This window comes from Canis lupus, chromosome 23 (genome assembly GCF_011100685.1).
Source record: "Canis lupus familiaris isolate Mischka breed German Shepherd chromosome 23, alternate assembly UU_Cfam_GSD_1.0, whole genome shotgun sequence".
Classification (NCBI taxonomy): domain Eukaryota; kingdom Metazoa; phylum Chordata; class Mammalia; order Carnivora; family Canidae; genus Canis; species Canis lupus.
Window position 1 is genome coordinate 37,950,495 of NC_049244.1, and position 22,119 is coordinate 37,972,613.

A 22,119-nucleotide genomic window follows, 5' to 3' on the forward strand; every position below is an offset into this window, starting at 1 on the left:
TCAAATAAAATCTTAATCAAAAACAAAACCTATTTTAATTTTTAAAAAATATTTTAAAATAATGCTTTATGTAATATTACCCATTTGTGTTACATATTGTGATTAATATAGCTATACATATTTCTGAGATAATGATGGTGTGAACGACACTGTCCTGAACTCTCATTTGTGTCCACCTTAAGTGAACATGACTACAGGCAGTAACTGAATCTTCTGTCTTTAGGACTCCTGGAAAGCTGTTCAGAGCTCAACTAGGCAGTTGAGGTCCTCTCAGAATTCACCTTGGTTTGTACAGGATTTAATTGAAACTTAGCATAGAGAATAATTTTGGAGCTTTCAAAACTTTTACCTATGGTGTTTTTATTTTATTGAAAATACTATGTGAGAACACTGTCAAATTTAAATTTAATGAGTTTTCCTCTTTTCTCTCTAGCCCATTTTTCAGTGAAGAATTTTACTTTGAGATTCCAAGAACTTTCCAGTATTTGTCTTTCTATGTTTATGATAAGAATGTTTTACAAAGAGATCTTCGTATAGGTATGTACTATTCATAATTATCTTTAATCACAGCATTGGTCTTTGTACTCATTCTTTATCTAAGTATAAAATATTGAAAATAACAGAATAATATATTCTCAACATTTCTAAGCTTTTTCTCTAGTCTTCAAGTTCATTTGTGATGCTTATTTTTAATTTATATGCTCAGCTTCAGTAACACTTTGGAAGTGTCTTAGTAAATGTTTGGGAAGTATTTGCTGAATGGTTCAAAGAATGTTGTTTTTTTTTTTTAAAAGAGATTTTATTTATTTCTTTGACAGAGCGCAAAAGCAGGGGGATTGGCAGGCAGAGGGAAAAGGCAGACTCACTGTAGAGCAGGGAGTCCAAAGCAGGGTTTGATATAGCGACCTTGGGATCATGACCTGAGCTGAAGGCAGATGCTTGACCGACTGAGCCACCCAGGTGCCCCTAAAGAATGTTTTTCTACAAAGATCACAGTATTTGATCCCCCAAAGAACACTTATTTTTCAAGTTTTTATAATAGAAGTAATAACTTGCTTTAATCTAAATGTGTGTTTGTCTCTCTGGCTATGTTGGGGGCCATTAACTCTGTTTCTTTCTTTTCTTTCTTTCTTTTTTTTTTTTCTTTTTGAAAGATTTTATTTATTCACGAGAGAGAGAATACAAGCAGGGGGAGGGACAGAGAGAGGGAGAAGGACCGTGGGATTAGGACCTGAGCCGAAGGGAGACACTTAACTGATTGAGCCACCCAAGCACTCCTGTTTCTTAAATAATTGTCAAAGGCTGGGATGTGATCTGTGGGCATGGAGTAGAACAAAGCTAAATGGGCACACATGTGTCACATTCATGGTCTTTGCTCCAATGTCTATATTTTAATAACAGGAAGAGGTCAATAATTTACATGTATTATCCTTTCAGTTATTAGTATCATGAATTTCATCATCTCCATCTGTCTCTTCTCTCTTTTCATATTTCTTTTTTTGAAATATGCGCTGGTTTTCCACAATCTAAATGATTAAGCTTTGTTTAACTTTGTCCTCTTAACTACCACGTAGTTTGTTTCTACTTTTGCTACTGAACTCATTAACAAATGAGTTGTATCCGTTTCCTGCTTTACTACATCTTTCTTTTTAAATCTTTGTAATCTTGCTTCTACGTTTTTCTGACAACCTTTTTTGAAGTTTGCCAGAGTCAATTTAGAGGAAATTAAATAACCTTTAAAAACAATATATATTTAATTATAAAACTATTGCATGTTCTTAGTGACTGGTAGTGATTGTGCACAGGAATAACTATAGTTAATAATTGACATATTTCTTTTCATTCTTTATTATATGCATTTATATTATTACATTGCACTATTCAGGTTTTTTAAATTAAGATTTTATTTATTTATTTGTGAGAGACATAGAGGCAGAGACATAGAGAGAGAAGCAGGCTCCCTGTGGGGAGCCCGATGTGGAACTTGATCCCAGGACCCCAGGATCATGCTCTGAACCAAAGGCTGACACTCAACTATTGAGCCACCCAGGCGTCCTGCACTATTCGGTTTTTTCCTCTTTTTCATCTAATGATCGTTTTCTTTTTTTTTTTAATTTTTTTAAATGATCATTTTCTCCTGTCATAAAGTGTTTTTCAAAAATATTTGTTAAATAATATCCTTTGTAAAGAAATGTATTAACTACTTCGTTGTTGGTGAACATTTATATTTTCAGATTTTAGGTGCTTTTAATGGTGTTGCTATAAACATCCTTCTTGTATACATTTTTACATGTCTTTTCTTCTTAGAATAAATTCCTAGAAGTGAAAATATTGAGTTAAAGGGTATGAATATTTTTAAAAATTTCTTTCTCTCTATGTTTTTTACATTGGCCCCCTTAGAAATACTGTGCTAGTTTAAATTCCCCCAAACATGGCATGGGCATAATTATTTCACCATACCCTGGTTATTCTTAGATATTAGCATTGAAAAAAATTTTTCCCAATTTGATAAGTGAAAAATAATATTTTTTAGCTTGTATTTTTCTGATTATCAGTGAATTTAAGGAATTTTTCATATGTTTATTAGTCTTTTTTTCCTATGAACTAGTTTTTTATTCTTATGCTCATTTTTCATTTGGATAGGTTTACTTATTCTTATACCTACTTATTTGTTAAATATGTTAACTTTGTCAGCTACATACATAACAAATACTTTTTCTTTGCCACAAAAGGCATTTTTTCTAGTATTGAATCCTTATCTGCCTCTGTGTCATATTTGACTCTTGATTGCTTATTCAACTTGTTGAAAGCCAAGGAAAATACAATTTAATGACTGTGTTCTCCTAGCTGTATGTCTTCTTCTGACTTCTTTATTTGTATGTGGACTCTTCTCTTTCTAGAAAACCCTCAATTATGAATCACCCTTGAGGCCCCATCCTCAATTCAATTAAACCATTTACAAACACATCTGTGTGGCATACAAAGGATGGGAATAATAAAATGAGTAAGACTCATGTTATTCCCAGGCTATCAGAGAGGCACACTAGTACTCTAATTTGTTATAATTGGATCTGTGCTGGAGGTCTGAACAGAGTACTTGGGAGCATAGAGAACAGGTAATCTTGTTTGGTGGAGGATTAACAGACTGCCTAGGTAGGAAAAGGAAGAAATTTCCAGGTATTGGGGATTAGCAGAATTAGAGGAGAAAAAATAAATCATGTTTGTGGTGTATCTGTCAGAATATATAAATTACTTAGGAAGAGAGCAGCAGAAGTGAAAACTGGGAGTATAAAACTGGGAGTATAAAGTTGTGATGGAGCCTAAAAGCTGTGCTAAGGAATTTGGACTTTATCTTGTAGACATTGTTGAGTCTTTTAAGAATGAGAAGGCTTTTAAAAATTACATTTAACTATATATACATGAATACTTTTGTAGTTTAACAACTGTCTGGGCCTACAGCAGTAACTACCAAAGTCCAAACTGAGTGTCTATAGATTATATATATGAAATGTGTATATATATATATATATATATATATATATATATATATATATATATATGTAGTTATATGTAATCGTATATATTCTTTTAAAGTACATATATATGCATTTTACATATATACAGTTTATAGTTTAGAGAGATTAGAGTCAGGGAGGCTATTATCAAATGAGATTCAAAGGGCAATAGCAGTGGGAATGCAAATGAGGGAATGTACTTCACTGGAGGAGCTGTAAGTAAGATTTAGGGACTATAAGGGGATAAAGGGACATGAGATAGGAAAGAGTTAAAAATGTTTCTATGTCTGTCATTAACTGAGATAAAGAACACAGCAGGACCATTCAGTTTTGAGTGGAGGATGGGAAGAGGAGAGGAGGATGACTTTGACTTCAAACAAGTTAAACTTGTATTACCCAGGGAACATATTGGTGGACATGTCGGTTGACTGTTGGAAATACAGATCGAAGGCTTAGAGAGAAGAGTCAGAGAGGCGAATTTGAGAGTCATTAGCATTAATGGAAGCCTCTGCTGGAAGGAATGAAATTGCCCTGGTAGCTAATAGAACAATGCTGGGAAAATGAGGCTTCAGTGAGGATTGATAAAGTTTATGAGGAAGGTAGGAAGAGAGATAGGAGAGATTCATATCTCTGGAGGCCAAGAGATCTTCTAATGTCAACAACTAGAGAGAGAGGTAGAGCAGGCTAAAATTGGATAAAGGCTCTTGGTGATTTATGAGCGAGCCTTGAGACCGTGTGTGTCTCTAATTGGTATCATGTCTTCTTAAGAAAATGTTTTGTAATTTTCATTATTTACACATAATATTTTAGTCATCATACAGTATTTATTGAAAAGGCCTTTCATTGAAGTTTACAATTTCCAAAAGTTCTCCTGTGCTTTGCTTTTTGTTTTTAAAATAAAAGTCAGTTGTACTTTAAACAAAAAAATTTTAAGTAAAAGACAATTTATTCTTTGTGGAGTGGTATCAGAAAGCCATAACTTGGTGTGAGAACTTTTGTTTGCAAATCAGTTTATTTTTGTTAAGAGAGAAAATTTCTACATTTAGTGGCAGGTTTTTTTTTCCTTTTGCACCTAAGAATTATTATTAAACTCAATATGTGTGTACCCTTTAATTTAAAGTTGGAAAATGGTTTTCATTTTTGAATTTTTATGTTTTTAAATATATTTTTTAAGATTTATTTATTCATGAGAGACACACACACACAGAGAGAGAGGCAGAGACACAGGCAGAGGGAGAAGCAGGCTCCACGCAGGGAGCCTGATGTGGGACTCCATCCCGGGTCTCCAGGATCACTCCCTGGACCGAAGGCGGCGCTAAAACGCTGAGCCCCCCCGTTTTTATATTTCGACATATTTCTTGTCATTAACTCATACAGTTGGGTTGCTGCTTTCTAAAAATAATTTGAGCTATTGAAAATTGAGTTCAGTCAAGTATTTTATAACTCTTGGTTGCCAAGTTGTAGATTAAATAGTGCTATAACATTTTCTGGAAATGAAATTTGAACTAGAATTGAGAGAACCATCTTTCAAACTTAACATGTGAGAATGTGTACTGGTCAAATATAGTTTTGGGGGGTTTTTTTTGTTGCTTTTTAAAGATTTTATATATTTGAGAGAGAAAAGCATGAGCTGGAAGGAGGGGCAGAGGGAGAGAGAGAAGCAGACTCCCCCCTGAGCAGGGAGCACATCTCGAGACACTACCCAGGACACTGGGATCATGACCTGAGCCCAAGGCAGATGCGTAAGACACTGAGCACCCAGGTGCTCTTGGTCAAATATAATTTTAAGAGCTTGTTTGTTTATTTTTAATTGTATAAGTAGTATATGAATTTTTTCTTTTTAAAGAAAATTTTTAATTGAGGGACTCTTAGGTGGCCAGTGGTTGAGTGTCTGCCTTTGGCTCAGGATATGATCTTGGAGTCCTGGGATTGAGTTCTGCATCGGGCTTCCCACAGGGAGCCTGCTTCTCCTTCTACCTGTGTCTCTCATGAATAAATAAATAAATAAAATCTTAAATTTTTAAAAAAATTGATATTACAGATAATCCTAATTTTGACCACTGACTACTTCCCCTTCCTAGAAATGATAACTTATCAATATGGGGCATCATATTTTATATTAGGCATCTTCATATGTCAGGTAGTTAGTGCACATAACTCAATTATGGATCAGTTAAAAACTTGAGACCTAGGAACTATGCTATAAAAAGATAGGGAGTAGCAAAATCAAGGTTTTAAAAGTCATAATATATGATATATTAACTGTAGTGTCTTCTCTTAAAAGGAAAGAAAAGTTAGGGGAAAAGCTTTAAGTAAGAATGTATTTCCATATCCAGTGAGAATCATAATATGAAAATTAAAACATACATTTTATCTTTTTATGTGTATTTCCTAGGTATTTTAGTTTGAGAGAGACACTCTCAAACAACTAAACTATGGTTATTTTAGTAGACTTTTGCAACTTTTTTCTTTTCCCTCAATTCAGAATATTATAAGAGAATTTCACTGGGGTATTGGAAACATGAATTTCATTCATGATTCTGTCGCTTACTAGCTGTGTGACCTTGAACATATCACTTTACCTTCTTAGGCCTGGTTTATCTATAAAATAAGACTGAGTTTACGGACACCTGGGTGGCTCAGCAGTTGAGCATCTGACTTTGGCTCAGGGCATGATCCTGGAGTCCTGGGATGGAGTCTCACTTCTCTCTCTGCCTATGTCTCTGCCTCTCTCTCTGTTTCTCATGAATAAATAAATAAAATCTTTAAAAAAAAAATAAGACTGAGTTTAATATTGCTAAGGTCTTTTCCAACTCTTTGATTTATAATTTCTGCTGGCATTTAGCTCTGAAGTCAAACCTACTGTTTAAAAATTGCCTAGGACTATACTTCCATATCCTTTTTCATAGGTATCAGTTATCTATCACTACATAACAAATCATTCTAGTACTTGGTGGCTTAATACATGAACCACATATTTGGCCATGATCCTCAGTGTTGTCAGTTTGGGCTGTGCTCAACTGGGTGGTTCGTCTGCTGGGCTCACCAAGTAATATGGGAGATTGACTGGACTAAATGGCCTGACTCCTCTGTCTGATGGCTGGTGCTGGCTGTTATCTGGGCCTTCCTTTCCACATGGTTTTGGGGTTTTAAGAGACTAAGCTCTACTGAATAGGTGCTTATTAAAATTCTACTTGTATCATATTTGCTGATGTCCCATTTGGAGAAAACAAGTGACATTGCCAAACCTAGAGTTTGTGGTGGAGGGGACCACAGTGGCGTAGACCAAGGAAGTATAATTTATTGGAGATCATTGTTATATCAGTCTACCACAGAGAACAAAAGGTATCTACCTAAACTCTGTGCACTAAGGCATCAGAATTTTGCCATTGACTGAATTGCTGTTGACTGTCTGCCAGAATTTATTTGTTCAGTCTTCTGGTCCATTTTCATCCTGTATAGGCAGTTACAGTTGTCACTGTTTTTATCTGCTCTTTCAGCCATTTCTACTAGTGTCCACATAGGAACAGGACTGTCAAGATTTGCCAATTGGTAATCTGTATCAAGATGAAATTTCCAAGAATATGTTGTGTCTAAAAATGGGGCTCAAATATAACACAGTTTTTACAGATGGCAAGAAAATGCTGCTTAGAAGTGGTGCTGGAAAGATGAGAATACTTTTTTTTTTTTTTTTTTTAAGAGAGAGAGACAAGCAAAGATGGTTTCTGTGCCCACAGTTCCTTCATTTCTTTTTGTGTTTCCTCTCCTTGTCTTATTTTAAGGAACTAATACAGTATCTGGTGTGTTTGTGTATGTATTTTTGGTCTAAGCTCTCTCTGTCTATGAGTTTTGTCAGGACAGTGGGGAAATGAAATAGTATTTAAATTGTTGTGTAGTTTGTTCCTGGGAGATTTTTGTTTTTGTTTTTGCTTCTTGAGGTGATTGATTTCATAGCCACTAAAGTAATGAGTTAATTTTGTTCAAAATAGTTAAACACTAAACTAAGACAATCTTTGGGTCCCTTAGAGGCACAGAATTTATGTAGCTAATAAGACTAGGGTTTCTCTCTGAGAAGACAAGAACCATTCAACTCTTTCCTGACAGTGAGTACCATGGATGCACAAGATATGAAATAGGAGGAAGAAGGTACTTGCTTCTAGGGATTTTTACCTATGAACTAAGAAAGGATTCTCTTTTGGGAAGGCACCTATGACAGAATATGAATATCCAGTGATCTGAGTTGTGAGTCATAAATGGAATAGGTAGATTCCTACTCTAGTTTTTAGAAGCATTATTGGTTAAATATACTTTGGTTAGGGGAGCCTGGAAATTACATCAACATTTGAAGCACAATGCCACTGTGATTATTTGTTGAATGGGTAAGTGAATCAATCAAACCAGTAAAATTCCAAAAAAACCTTTTTAAAAACCCCATTTTTAAGTTAGGGGCTTGCTTAGGTGATACTTATAAACATACACACACATATATTGTTGTGTACATGCTCATAAATTATGTATAAATCTAAAAATCCTAGAAATTGTAGAAGGGGGGTCTCAACCAGAATCTACCAGTGAGTTTCTGGTTGGTGAGTAAAATCTTTTAAAATTATATGCCAGAAAATATCTGTATACTTTTCTGGGGAGAAGACACAAACGATGCATAGATACCAAGATTCTTAAAGGGGAAAATGAGTTCTTGAAATGTAAGAACTTCACCTATAGGATATATAGATCTCTTTGTCTATTTACATGTATGCATATGTATGTATCAGACTGTTACACATTGTCTTAATGTTTATATCTGGAGTGGAATCAATGGTAAATGGAACCACTTGAAAGAATCGTGATAATCAGGATCCTTTGTGACATGTGATGTTTATTTATTTTAAGAAGTAAATAACTTTTTTCTTTTTTAAAAAAAGATTTTATTTATTTATTTGATTGAGAGCACAAGCCAGTGTGGTAGGGAGAGGGAGAAGCTGACTCTTCACTGAGCAGGGAGCCTAATGTGAGACTCAATCCCAGAACCCTGGGATCATGATCTGAGCTGAAAGTAGACGCTTAATCAACTGAGCCACTGACCCAGGTGCCCAACATGCAATATTTAATACATTGTCATAATTCCATATCCTAAGCCATTCCTGGTATTGTATTGATTTGCCAGGAATTGGATATAATCCATAGGTAAAACATACCAGTAGATTTGTATGATTTGATTCTTAACTTAAACTTCTTCAACAAAAAAAATAAAATAAAAATATAAAAAATAAATAAACTTTTTCAACAATATAAAGAATCCTTGGGTGTTGAAGGTAGTGCCTAAATCCTGTACTTGGCTATATTATTTTATTTTAAAGATATTATTTATTTGAGAAAAGAGAAAGCAAGCACAAGCGGGGGGAGGGGGCGGGAGAGGGAGAGAGAGAAGCAGACTCCTTGCTGAGCCGGTATGCCAACCCAGGGCTTGATCCCAGGACCCTGAGATCATGACTGGAGCCAAAGGCAGACGCTTAATCAGCTGAGCCACGCAGGCGTCCCCTGTACTTGGCTTTTAGTCTGTATGTTTGATACTGGAAGAATTTGTTTTCTCATCATTTTGTATCTTGAATTCAACCAACAAAGGCTGAAATATATTATTTTCCTGGTGACATTTCTTAACAAAATTTGGATGAATTATAAATTCCATATATTCACAAGAAGATTTTGGCCTTTACATTAGATTTCATCCAGTTATATTTAAAAGAAAGTTGGAAACATTTGTGCATATCATGAGGGCCAGTTTATTAATTTTAAAATTTTACATGTATTACGCTAATGTGTTAATGGATACAGCTGATGAATTTTCAGTAGTTCTCATTTGGGTTGTATATTAATACATTTGCCCCTCTAAAGAAAATATCTGTAGCTGTATATTTTAATATTTTCCTTAAAATTACACATACACAGATTGTGTTTGTAGTTTGAGTTACAGATCATGAAAAGGAAGATGAGCTTATTAAAATGTTAATATGGTTAAATTTTTTAACAATTTTTTATTGAGGTGTAATTCACATACCAGGAAACTCACCCTTTTAACATTTACAGTGCGTACATTGTATATATATTCACAGATTTGTGCAACCATCACCGCTGCCTAATTCCAAAGAAAATTTTAAAGAAAATTTTTCTAGGTTTGTATTCTTGACATGCCTTTCCTTTCCACTTGATACACAAAAAATTGATATATCTTGACAGGAAATTTTTTTACTGTTTTCTAGGAGTTTTCAAATGTGAAACTAAGAGACCAAGATAGAAGAGAAAGGGCACGAAGTATAATTAGGGCACTTAAAGTAAAAATTCTTATTTGATAAAAGAAAGTGAACTTTGACTTTATTATATATCCTTTGTTGAAGCTTTTTTGTAGAGTCTTGGAATAAATTGTCAGTCATATGCAAAAATGTGTCTGCTTCTTAAAACTTGAATTGAGGAAGGAAATGCTTTGTACCAACATGGCAAATACTTCATTATAATAAGAACATTTCTGTTTCTTCCTCTCATACAGCTTTGTTCATTGTACTGTATCTTTCTCTAAGAGGTAAAAACTCTTTAGGGAACTGCCTTGATTGTGTGTGTGTGTGTGTATGTTTGCATTGAAGCCAGCAGAAGCAGTGTTTGTATTGTTATGATAAAAGCAGATTTTAAAATTACTGTTTTCATCTCCAATAATTTTCAAGTCCATTTTCAATATTGTTAGTGATGTGGGATATTGTTTTTCTTTTAATTGGAACTTATGAACTCTTAATAAATGAAAATACGTTTGCCTAGATAGAACATATGTTTTATTCACAGTGTTAAAGGATTGAAAGGATCAGTTTACACTACCATTGTACATTGCTTTTTACATGGAATGTATCCTAGGTGAAAATGTCAACCTGAATAAGTACTAAAAAGTGCAGTTGCATGTAAATACAACTGAGTTTTTGTCTAATCTCTTGATTGAAAATTACCCAGAAAAGGTTCTGCCAAGGGGCAAGGGGAAATGAGGCACTATTTCATTCTCTAGAATGTAGGAAACACCTTGACCAAAAATCTGTCCTAGAATTTTAAAACAAAAGTTTAATGAGGAAAAAAAGAAATATACTGTATAAAAATGGATTTCTGAAGTACCAATAGGTACAAATTATTTTTAAATATTTTCTGTAAAGTGTTAGGCATAACACTGCTAATGATAATACAAAATATGTTTCCCTTGTATTGTTTTATTTCCTATAGGAAAAGTAGCCATCAAAAAAGAAGACTTGTGTAACCACAGTGGCAAAGAAACATGGTTTTCACTACAACCTGTTGACTCTAATTCGGAGGTTCAGGTAAATATTAAGGCTTAAGTGATGAGAGACTGTCAGCATACAGAAAGCGAGTGGAAAACAAACTAATTATACTAGTTTCTATAGACAGCACTTACCATACATTACTTTAAATTCTGGGACCAAATATAGACCTTTGGGTAATATATAGCTAGAAAGAAATGTCTTGCCTGAGTTCAAGAATAATACATGTGTGGGTGTGTATATGAATTTGGGGAGGTTATATTAGGGGCATATTTCCTGCTTTAGTTCTTTTGTTTGGTTTTTTTTTTTTTTTTTTTTTAATTTTTATTTATTTATGATAGTCACAGAGAGAGAGAGAGAGAGGCAGAGACATAGGCAGAGGGAGAAGCAGGCTCCATGCACCGGGAGCCTGATGTGGGATTCGATCCCGGGTCTCCAGGATCGCGCCCTGGGCCAAAGGCAGGCGCCAAACCGCTGCGCCACCCAGGGATCCCTAGTTCTTTTGTTTGAGTCACAGTGACAAATTATTAATCTTTTTTAAGATGAGAAAATTTTTTTAAGAGAAAAGTTATGCTTTATTAATTCTAACTTTGAGGAGAATCCCAGAAGTCTGTGATTTCATCTCTTCTGACCAGGATGCTCTGTTTACTCCGTTAATAAACTAATCTTGGGAAAATGTTACTAATTCAAACCATGCCTGAACCTACCTTGCAGAGCCTTTCATTCCCATCCACCTCTCCTGTTGTTCACTTTTCTTTTTATTTGAAAGGGTGTCATTACTTTTTTTTTTAAAGCTCTTCCGTCTTGCCAAAATAAGAAGTCTTACAGATCTATAAGTGAGTAAAGATGTATGTTTAGCCAAGTAGCTTAATTTTCTATTTGCTTTTGAAAAGTCTGAGTTGCTCTTAGAAATTATCATTTCTATCTAAAGGGAATCCTTTTTTTGTAACTCTGTTTATTTATAAAATATGGTAAGGATTGTGAAACCGTTTCCCGAAGACGTACTGTGAGCAGAATTCTTCCCCTCTCAAAGAAGTTATAATTTGCCACTGTGACTCAAACAGAATTTTTAAGGCAAGAAAAAAGTGCTGCATATACACCCACAGATATTTGCAAATAAAGTGCCTGTGTGTGTTTCCTCATAACCTCTCAAGCATTCTCTTTGATTAAATTCTCAAAAACTTAAGTATTTGTATATAAAACCCCTTAAGTACAAAATATGATTGAAAGTTTTCCTGTTTTATTCACTCAACCTCATTTTAATGCTCTTTTCTTTCCATTTGGCAATAACTGTCATTCAGATCCCACTTAGCCACTGTCTTGTATGACCTAGGTGAGAGGCAGTGTGATGAAATGGAAGTAAAGATTTAGGTCCTAATTTACAAGAAGTAAAGATTTAGGTCCTAATTTTCATAGTTACGTCACTGACCTTGAATTTTATTTCTATAAAATGGGAATAAAAGTTGCCACGTTGACTCATTTAATTGCGAGAATTGAGTCAAACGTGTTTAACAGTGTTTTGAAAGCTGTCACTTGCTACACAAATGTAAAATACCTGTTTACCGACAGTTGCTCAGGTGGTCATTTCTATTTGCCTAGCGTAACTTTACCAAAAGGCAGATATGAAAGTTTTAAAGTATCAGTTTTCCTTTTTGATAGTTTTAACAAAAAGCAAGATAAGAAAAGGCTTTGAGAATTTGACATAAAATGAAATTTGAGGATTATTTTAAGATGCAGTTTATTGAAGTTCCAATAAAAATATAAATATTAATTTACTAAAGGATTTAAGGCCCGAACTCTCAGAAAGTATAAATATCTCTAGAATACTCTATGTAATTCTTAGAGATGGTATTAGAGATTAGTACTGGATAATAAGGTTTTATTTAGTAGTGTATGTAAAACTCATCTCTGAAATGTAAAAATTCTGGAAATAGTATTTAACTGTTAGAGATAATGTCAACGTTATTTTATTTGTTATGAGTGATTTTCATGACTATGAGTTATTAACCTTTACAGGCCTTTTGCTTAAATGATACTTAGTTAGATCTACTCTTTAAAATACATTTCAGAAGGAAAAGTACTTTAGTGTGTGGGAGGGATGCAGAACACCTTTCAGATTAATGTGGTACTGTTGGAAATACTGTTTGGCCCCAAAACTGATCTAAGAATAATAAATTAACTTTGTGAGCCTAGAAAAGATAGAAGAAACAGTGTATGAGTCATACAAATCATACTTTGTTAATAAATTTGTTCACTTGCATAAAGTTTATAAAATTTCACAAAAATATCTTGTAAATAAGAGCAATTGATGGAGCATAGGAGAAAGCTATGAAAAGGATTGAGTTCAGTAGGAATTCCCCTAATTGTTACTCTTAGCGATTAAACAGTATATATCAAGCGCAGTATTAAGTACTTAATATACATATTCTCATTCTCAGAAAAGCATTATGACATGTAGGTAGCGTTACCTCCATTTTACAGGTGTAGAAAATGGATTCAGAGAGGTTAAATGACATTTCCAAAGTCAGAATATTAGGTAATGGAGTCATGGTTCGAGTAGAGATCTAGTCTGATTCTAAAATTCCTCACCACAGTGCTTTACTGCTTTTCACTCTTTGTACTTTTGGTCATGAAAAGGCTTCAGCATTATTAGGAGAGAACATGTGAGTATAAGGAACAGAAGACTACTCAAATTAGCTCAAAGAAAAAGGGAGGGGCATTTGAAAGTTCCTAGGGAACTTTTGGAGTATAATTACAGGAACTTCAGTATGACCAGTCAGAGCTGGAAGTTGTCAGTCTTTACTGAGGAGCTACCTCTGAGATGGAGGTCAGGTTCTTGTAATGATAAACTAGATTTAATTCACATAGTCAAAATTATTTTTGAAAAGACTTTTATTTTTCATAAAGTATACTAAAATATTAGGTGGTTGGTTTTTGGTTGGTCACTGTGTAAAATAGTTGGCTTGCAACTATTTTATTGGAGAATAAAAAATATATATTGTATCTTTAAACTGTGGACTTCCACTCCGTGGAGTTGTATATACTGCAAGGGGTAGTTGAGAACTCAGCTCCACTGATTTGTTTCTTCCTACTCATATGTTCACTGTGCTCATTGAGTATAAGTGCTCACTGTTTAAATAGTGTTTTTTCCTTTCCCTCTCATTTTGTAAAATGAATAGTTAATATTTTCTGTCTTGCTCTCTCGTTTTAATACTATTCACTTTACAAAATGAAAGAAAAAAAAACTATTTAACGCTGAGATTCCCTTGTATTCTGTTTGTATATCTGATGAGATTACGTGTTTCTCACTTCTGCTTCTCTCTAATCTCTTACTGGCAGCTAAAAAAAATGCCCACATTAGCCTTTGAGTTTATGTGATCATACAACCCCTCACTTTCTAAGATCTGACTTAGTTCTCTGCCACAATTTAGAGGGTTTGGCCCAACTAGGGCCAGATGTCTACTGCATTCTAATTGGTATGATTGGGGGGATAAAGTCACTGTAGAGTATTCCATTTGGCAGCTTTGGGTAGGCATATCTTTAAGAAAGGGGTTTGGGTAGAGGAAATGACCACCATTTTTACTTCAGAGGGGAAGATGTTTGATTTCCTAGCTCTACTTCTGATTGCCCTTAGTATCCCCCCAAACAGTTGCTAACCTGTTATCTGAGGCTCTTCATCTGTGAAATGAGAACTTGATTGTATAGGATTCCCTTCATTTGTGAAGTTGGAGGGAAGTAACATGCAGAAATGTAATTTAGCCTTTAATTGAAAAGATCCCAATAGTAGTAAGATGGGTTTTATACCAAAACAATTGAAAATTGCAAAGAACACTAAATCTCTTACCTTGGATTGTTTCCCAGATGTTTTATTATTGCCGTTAATTTTGTTAATTATTTTCAGTTTTCTTCTCAAACATTCAGGATATTAATATTTCATGCGTGTGTTCTCGACATTTTTTCCTGATGTTTTTGTTTTGCAGTTTCTCTCTCTGGATTGAAATATTCTCTTCTGAACCCACTCTGATCTGCCTTCATACCCAACAGTGGGCTAGAGGGAGAGCACAAAAGGCTCTCACTAATGTTATTTCCTATGACATTGTGTCAATAAGTCTGGCGGACATTTTTCAGTCCTCCTCTTATATGATCTTTCAGTAGCTTTTGATAATATTGACCACTCTTTTTTTAAGCATTCTCTTTAGTTTCTGGTTGTGGTTATCATCCTACCTCACTTGGTGTTCTTTCTACTATTCTTTGCCACACAAATGAAGTTAGTTTGGATAGTGTTGGTTCCTCTATTTATAAATCCTCTTTTGGCTTCGGTGATCTGCAGCCATGCTGTTAGCTATGTAGTGCTGGAACTCACAACAAACTTCAAATATTTTTCTTGTCTTTAGTTCTTAGGTGCTGTGATAAAGAGCATGCTGTCACATAAGACTGATTAAACCATATATCTTATTTGGAGAAGTTGGTACTCTCCTTAATTAAGGGTGTTTGTCTCACACAGCTTGTATAAGCAGTAAATCTAGATGTGCTGTCAATCATGTCTTCTGATGTAATTACTTAGTTAAGTCTTTAACAACAAGCTTATCTTGAATTTCTGGATCATGCCATAAGTTATTGATTGTTTTATGGTTGTTTTTTTTAATACGGCCTCTGCCCTATTTAAGTAAGCCTTAAAAATAACAAATGCAGTGATTATACCCAATACATACATACATTTTTTACATGCCTGATTAAAACATAATGAATGTAAAAATATAATTCATTGTTGTAGGTTAATTATTTATTTATATTATCATGTTTGTTTTTGTTATTTTTGTGTCTTTTAAACAGCTTATAATCATCTTGAGAGAAATCAACATAAATTACAATTTTATTTTAATTTTATTTTAAAAATATTTTTATTCTATTTCAATTCAATTAATTAAGATATAATGTATTACTGGCTTCAGAGGTAGAAGTCAGTGATTCATCAGTCTTATATAACACCTAGTACTCATTACATCACATGCCTTCCTTAATGTTCATCACCCAGTTACCCTGTCCTCCCACTCCCCTCCCCTCCAGCAACCCTCAGTTTGTTTCCTATTATTAAGTAAGTCTCTTATGGTTTGTCTCCCTCTCTCATTTTGTGCTGTTTTATTTTTTTCCTCTCTATCCTTCAGATCCTGTTTTGTTTCTTAAATTCCACCTATGAATGAGATCATATGATAATTTTCTTTCACCGATTGACTGACTTCACTTAACATAGTACCCTCTAGTTCCATTCACATCATTGCAAATAGCAAGATTTCATTTTTTTTTTGATAGCTGAGTAGTATTCCAGCAGGTTGATTTTTTTTTAAACTTCATTTGTAAATTTGTAAACATGAAATAACAAAGGAGCCATTCTAGATTATAATAAGTACTTCTTCAGTGAGTAAAAACAGATCCATAAATGAGAGAGATTAAATAAAACCTTCGCTTTTCTTCTGATAGCCAGTTGTTTCCAAAATGATTTAGAGTTACTTATATATGAAAACATCTGTCAGAAATCAGTTGGGATTTTTTTCCCCCTCATATTAAGAATAAGAAAACTTTTCACCAGTCAAAATATACTGAGTTCTTTTATGTGGAATGGTTGTTACAATTTAGTGTTTTGTAATAAAAACTTTTTAAAAAAATGACTAGTCTGGAAAAGTTTTGAAGTGTGTGCATTGGGTTTTGCCTAGATACCTATTGTACACTTGAGTTCCCCAACCTATATGCTGAAATTCATATGATATCCTTTATATGGTACCATTAAAATAATCACAGATTTTTCTAGTGAACTTTTGTGTAAGTGTTATAAAGCTAGCATATAAAATACTAAACCTTCAGGACAGTTCCGAGTAATAAAAGTTCCTAAATATGCAGTCTAGTACAAATTAATGTAATATAATTGTATATATCAACCTAACATAATCATTGCTATAAAATGCATATATAGAAGAATAGCTCCCAAGATTTGGTTTACTTTATTATTATTTTTTAAATCTTTACTTTTTGTAAAGATTTTATTTATTTGAGAGAGCATGCATGAGTGGAAGAGGGGTTATGGGGAAGGGATAGAGGGGGCAGAGAGAAGCAGACTCCCCACTGGGCAGGGGAGCCAAAGGCAAATAAATCCTTTACCCTTTGAGCCACCCAGGTACCGCAAATTTGGTTTACTTTAAATAAAACATATAGAATACAGTGCCAGGTATTTGATCTTCCAGTAAATATATAAAAGTATATATTTTATATATAACTATATAAAAGATATACTGTTATGTCATTGAACCTCCTTTAGGAGATTGGAGAATAAGAAAGCAGTTGTGGAGCAAATCACATTGCATGTTTATCAAACATAGTTTCTTGTCACACTCTTGTAGTTGCTTCATTGTGGCTAATGTCTCTGTTTTCTCGTTGCTTTTAGGATTTTCTTTTGATCTTCAGCTTTTAGCGGTTTTACTGTGCTCTGCCTACATCTGGTTTTCTTTATGTTTATCTTATGGGTGTTCCTAGGGGCTCTTAAATCTCTGCCTTGATGTCCTCCTTTGGTTTTGGAAAATTCCAGGGAATTATTCATCTTTTTTTTCCCTCCTTCACTATTTTTTTGTCTTCTCTTCTGGGACTCCAATTACATGAATAATAGACCATTTTCCTATGTTTCCCACGTCTCTTAGACTCTCTCCCTATCTGTGCTTCATTGTGAATGCTTGCCACTGACTAATTTATCTCTCATTTCACCAGTTCTTGTTTCAGCTATGGCTCATTCCCTGTTTAAATACATCTTCATTTTGGTTATTTTGTTGCCTAATTGTAAACTTTTCATTTGATACATTTTATCACATTTTTTGCAGGTGGGGTGGGGGGTGTCATTTTGTTGTCTACCTTAAAAAATGTAAGCAGCTATTTTAATCTCTGTCAGTTAACTCCAACATCTGAATCTCCTGTAAATCTGCCTTTTTTGGTTTTTGTTTTCATTTTTGTTTTTTGGTATGTAGTATTCTGGCATGCTTCATAATTTTTGATGCAATGCTAGACATTGAAAAATATGAATATTTTAGATAATTTGGAGTATGGGTGATACGGTTTTTTTCCTTCAGAGATTTACTTTTGGCATGTCTATAGGCGATCATCTCAATCTAGTTAGGGATTCAGCTGATTTTAGGTTAAGTTTTAGTCTTTGTAAATGCTGATCAATGTTCATCCTTACTTCTTAGGCATAGTCTTTCTGTGGTTACAACAGAAAGCCTGCCTGTTTACCAATGGCACCCCACCTCAGTGGTTCCTGGACTCCCAATTTTTATATGCCCAGCATCATGAGACTGCCTCTTAAGCCACTGCTGAAATGTGGGAGTCCCATTCAATGAGCTTCTTCAGATGCCTACCACAACATCTACTTACATATCATTGACCAGAATTATGTCATATCACTGTCCTTAACCACTATCACCTGCCTTCAGAGGAGACCAGGAAATGTTTTGCTGAACCCAAAACTGCCCTCTCCAAAAAAACATAAACAAGAAAACCCAGAAAAACAAACAAAAAACACCAAACTTATTTTGCTATGATCCAAACCTATAAAATGATAATAGATATAAATAAAACCAACTTTTGTGTGAATGTATTAAGGAATACTAAATATTTTTTTCTAAAGTGTTCATAGATGTAGGTTTCTAACACTGAAAAGTAGCTTCAAATAATTTCTAAAGCTTTTTTTTGCTAAAAATCAGGACACATCGGTAGTAGAAATTTTTAAAATCTAGATGAGCAAAAAATCTGAAATCTTACCAACCAAAGGTAATATCTATCTGTTTTTTAGTAGGTGACCTTGTAGTAAATTTATATAATAACATATATTACATTTGATTTTTACAAATTAATATAATATACACTCTGATTTGTATCTTGTTTCGTTTACTAAGTATCCTGTACAAATTCCAGTTAAAGTATACAATGAGGTAGTGTTTTACAGTTTAGAAATTATAATTTCCTTGATTTAATTCATAATGCTTTTTAATTTTAGTGTTCTATCCTAATAATACATGTGTTGTGTCTGCCTGTTCTGTCTCCACTCTTCTTAAGTTAAATATACAATTATGTTATTGGTGACTAACACCAAAGGAATGGTCTTTTTAACAGCCAGTAGGAGTAATGAACGTAGTAGGTAGGCTCTGACTCAATGATAGTGATTCCTGTTGGAATCCTATTAAATGCATATACTTTTTATTTCTAGGCTTTGCGTGATAGAGTGCTAGGATTTTTAGTTGTGAATGAAATTATTATACTTTTTTCTACTCTATTTTAACAGTTTCTTTTGTTTTAGAAATAGAGTAGATCCTAGACATTTCCTGAGAGACAGTGGGAGTGCCTTTTAGCATATAGTTTCTACCATAAGATGCATGTATGTTAAAATAGTTAAAACTGCTTTCAGATGCAAATGTTGATGCAGTTGGCTGGGCTCACTCACTAGGCAAGTAACACGTATATGCTGGCCTGACAGCAAAGATGATTCAAAATTCTAGTTGAGTAATATTAAAAATAACTACATATTATGAACCTCTTCCGGATCACTCTCAAATAGTACGGGTAGTGAATATTAAAGTAAGATTAATGAAATACCTATTTTATAAATTTTATATGATTTTATAAATATTTGTGCCTGGATTTTTAGTGAAAAATTTGCTTAATTTAGTTCGAGTTCCACCTAACTGCCGATTTTTACTACTGATGCCTTTGTTTCTTTAGAGCTTAGCTTTCTCATGCAGACTTATGCATTGAGATACATCAATCAATGTTTATTGCTCATCACTTATCCATCTAATTCTAAGCTTTGTAGTTAGTGGACCTCAGATTCACTCGTACAGAGCAAGCTCTCATAAAATAGTGAAGCTGATTCAGGTTAGATTCCTGTGAAAGCATGTGTGAAACAGGTTGTTCTCTAGAGGAACAGTGATTTGATAATAACTTTCCTATCTCTGATGAAATTTCTTATGTCATCAGGCCCTAGACATCATACCCCTGAAATCTACATTGTGGGAATTTGTCTTGTCAGCTGGGTGACAAGCAGTCACTGCTTGTCAGCAGTAATCCAAGACTGATCTTAACCATTTCAGAATTGCTCATAACCAGTTACAAATTGCTCATCACCAGTGACAGCCTGGAAATATCAAGCTCTAGATTATATTGTTGCTAAGCCTTTGTTTCATGAGAAGTTGATAGTTTGCTTTAAGTTTTTACTACTGAATTTTTAAAAAATATATTAATTAATAGTTACTGAAGAAAGTACTTATGTATTTTCAGTATCCCATTTTTTCGTCAATTATCTTGGTCATATATTATTATCTTTATTGTCTCCCCAACTAGACTGGCAGCTTCTTATGAGCAGTGATTGTGTTTTACACATCTTTTGATTCCTACCCAGTCCCCTGTAGTACCTATTAAAATATAGTAGATATTCCATAATCCTTTATTTTCAGAAAAGTTTTGACAAATGGAATCTTCTTAGCTTTTACTTAGTTTTATTGTTTCAGAATTGTATGATTTCTTTTGACCTTTAATAATACTGCCTCTCTCTTTATTTTTATTTTTATTTTTATTTTTATTTTTTTGCCTCTCTCTTTATTGATGGTTTATCTTTTCTGGAAAAAGCATTCTTTGTTTTATAATTTGCTTTCATTTCAAAATTTCCCAAAATGTAAGTGCTGTCTTTTTTTTTTTTTAACCCATGGTAATTGACATTCATCATACTTTTTGAACTGGACAGTAAATTCTTAGATTTGAGTACCATGTCTGATATAAGCATTTGGCTACTAGATCTACATTATTGGTCATACATTTATAGAAATATTTAATATGGGCAAAGCCATGTGCTAGGTATCACTAAAATGTAGTTAGCGAATAACTAAATGTTATAGGTAGCATTTGAAAAAGTATTTACCTTTAATATTTTGTCAGTAGACTATTCAGTTTGCCATTTTTTTTTCTCATTATAGGGTAAAGTTCATCTTGAATTAAAACTGAATGAACTGATAACAGAGAATGGAACTGTGTGCCAGCAGCTTGTTGTACAGTAAGCATATTTCTTTTACCAAAATCAGGTGGAAGTAATTCTCCATCATGTATTCTTTGAATCTTAAGCCAATATCTTATTTTATATACTTCAGAAACTTTTTTTGGGGGGGGGGTGGGGGGAATGAAACTCTGTTGTGTCATTCCTTTATTAAGTTGATTTCCAATTTATTTTCTCATATCTAGTCTATTCAGTTTATGGTAAGTGATTAATTCATTCAACTTTATGTATTGAATGTGGGTTAAATGATAGAGATAGGAAATAGGCTGTTACAGGATTCTGGCTAAGCATGTTTATAACTCCCTGGCAGGATGGAGGTGGAAAGGCTTCCTGGGGGAGCGCCTCTAGTGATTCTGATACCACAGAGCCAAGCATTAGGAACCCTGGAACTAAAATTAAATGGCTACCTACTGGATGTACCAGTATCCATTCTCACCTACTTTAAAATTCCTTTTACCCTCAAGTCATTTTTTTGTGGCTCAAACTTTAACTGCTCTGGAAATACAGATTTCCAAGTCCAGCCCTCTGCCTTTTCTCTTCCACCTAAACTTTTCCTCTGTGATATCAGCAAACTACTGGATATCCCTGACTACTTCTGAATGTTTTTTCTTTGTCTTAATTGATAATCTGAATACCCTCTGAGTTCTTCTTTCTACTGCTGCCTTCTCAGTGGGAGGCTGTTTTCTGCCATACCCATTTACCGTAGACTGGGGTAAATGTTACTCTCCTATTGCTGCTCCAGACTATTTCTTCTCCTTATTATGAACACCCCAGGTCCTTTGAGGCATTTTTCCTCTGTCTCTCCCTCTCTCCATTTCTCTCCCTTTCTCTTTATTTATATTTATAGTACTACTTTTTTTTAGAACTCTTTTAAAGAAGGTTGCATGGGGCACCTGGGTGGCTCATTTGTTAAGTGTCTGCCTTTGGCTCAGGTCCTGGGATTGAGCCCTGTGTTGGGCTCTCTCTGCTCAGTGGAGAGTCTGTTTCTCCCCCTCAGTCTTCCTCTATTCTTTCTCTCTCTCAAATAAATAAAATCTTTTTTTTTAAATAAATAAAATCTTTAAAAAAAAAAAAGATTGTGCATACACCATGATCCTTATTAACATATAAGTGTGATTTCCTAAGAATAAGGATATTCTTTTAAATAACTCTAGTACAGTTATCAAATTCAGGAAGCTTTATATTATTAAAATAAAAGTATAATGTACAGTTTTTGTAT

The 22,119-nt window shown here is 34.0% G+C and overlaps 1 protein-coding gene across 5 annotated transcripts in view; it reads left to right on the forward strand.

Moving 5' to 3' along the window:
* RASA2 (RAS p21 protein activator 2) overlaps positions 1-22,119 on the forward strand; it is a 153,240-nt gene that overhangs the window by 60,579 nt on the left and 70,542 nt on the right. For all 5 annotated transcript variants that reach the window (XM_038571086.1, XM_038571087.1, XM_038571088.1 and 2 more), the window contains 3 exons: positions 434-537; positions 10,767-10,861; positions 20,824-20,900. In XM_038571086.1, the coding sequence (XP_038427014.1) occupies positions 434-537; positions 10,767-10,861; positions 20,824-20,900 (276 nt within the window). The remainder of the gene's footprint in view (positions 1-433; positions 538-10,766; positions 10,862-20,823; positions 20,901-22,119) is intronic.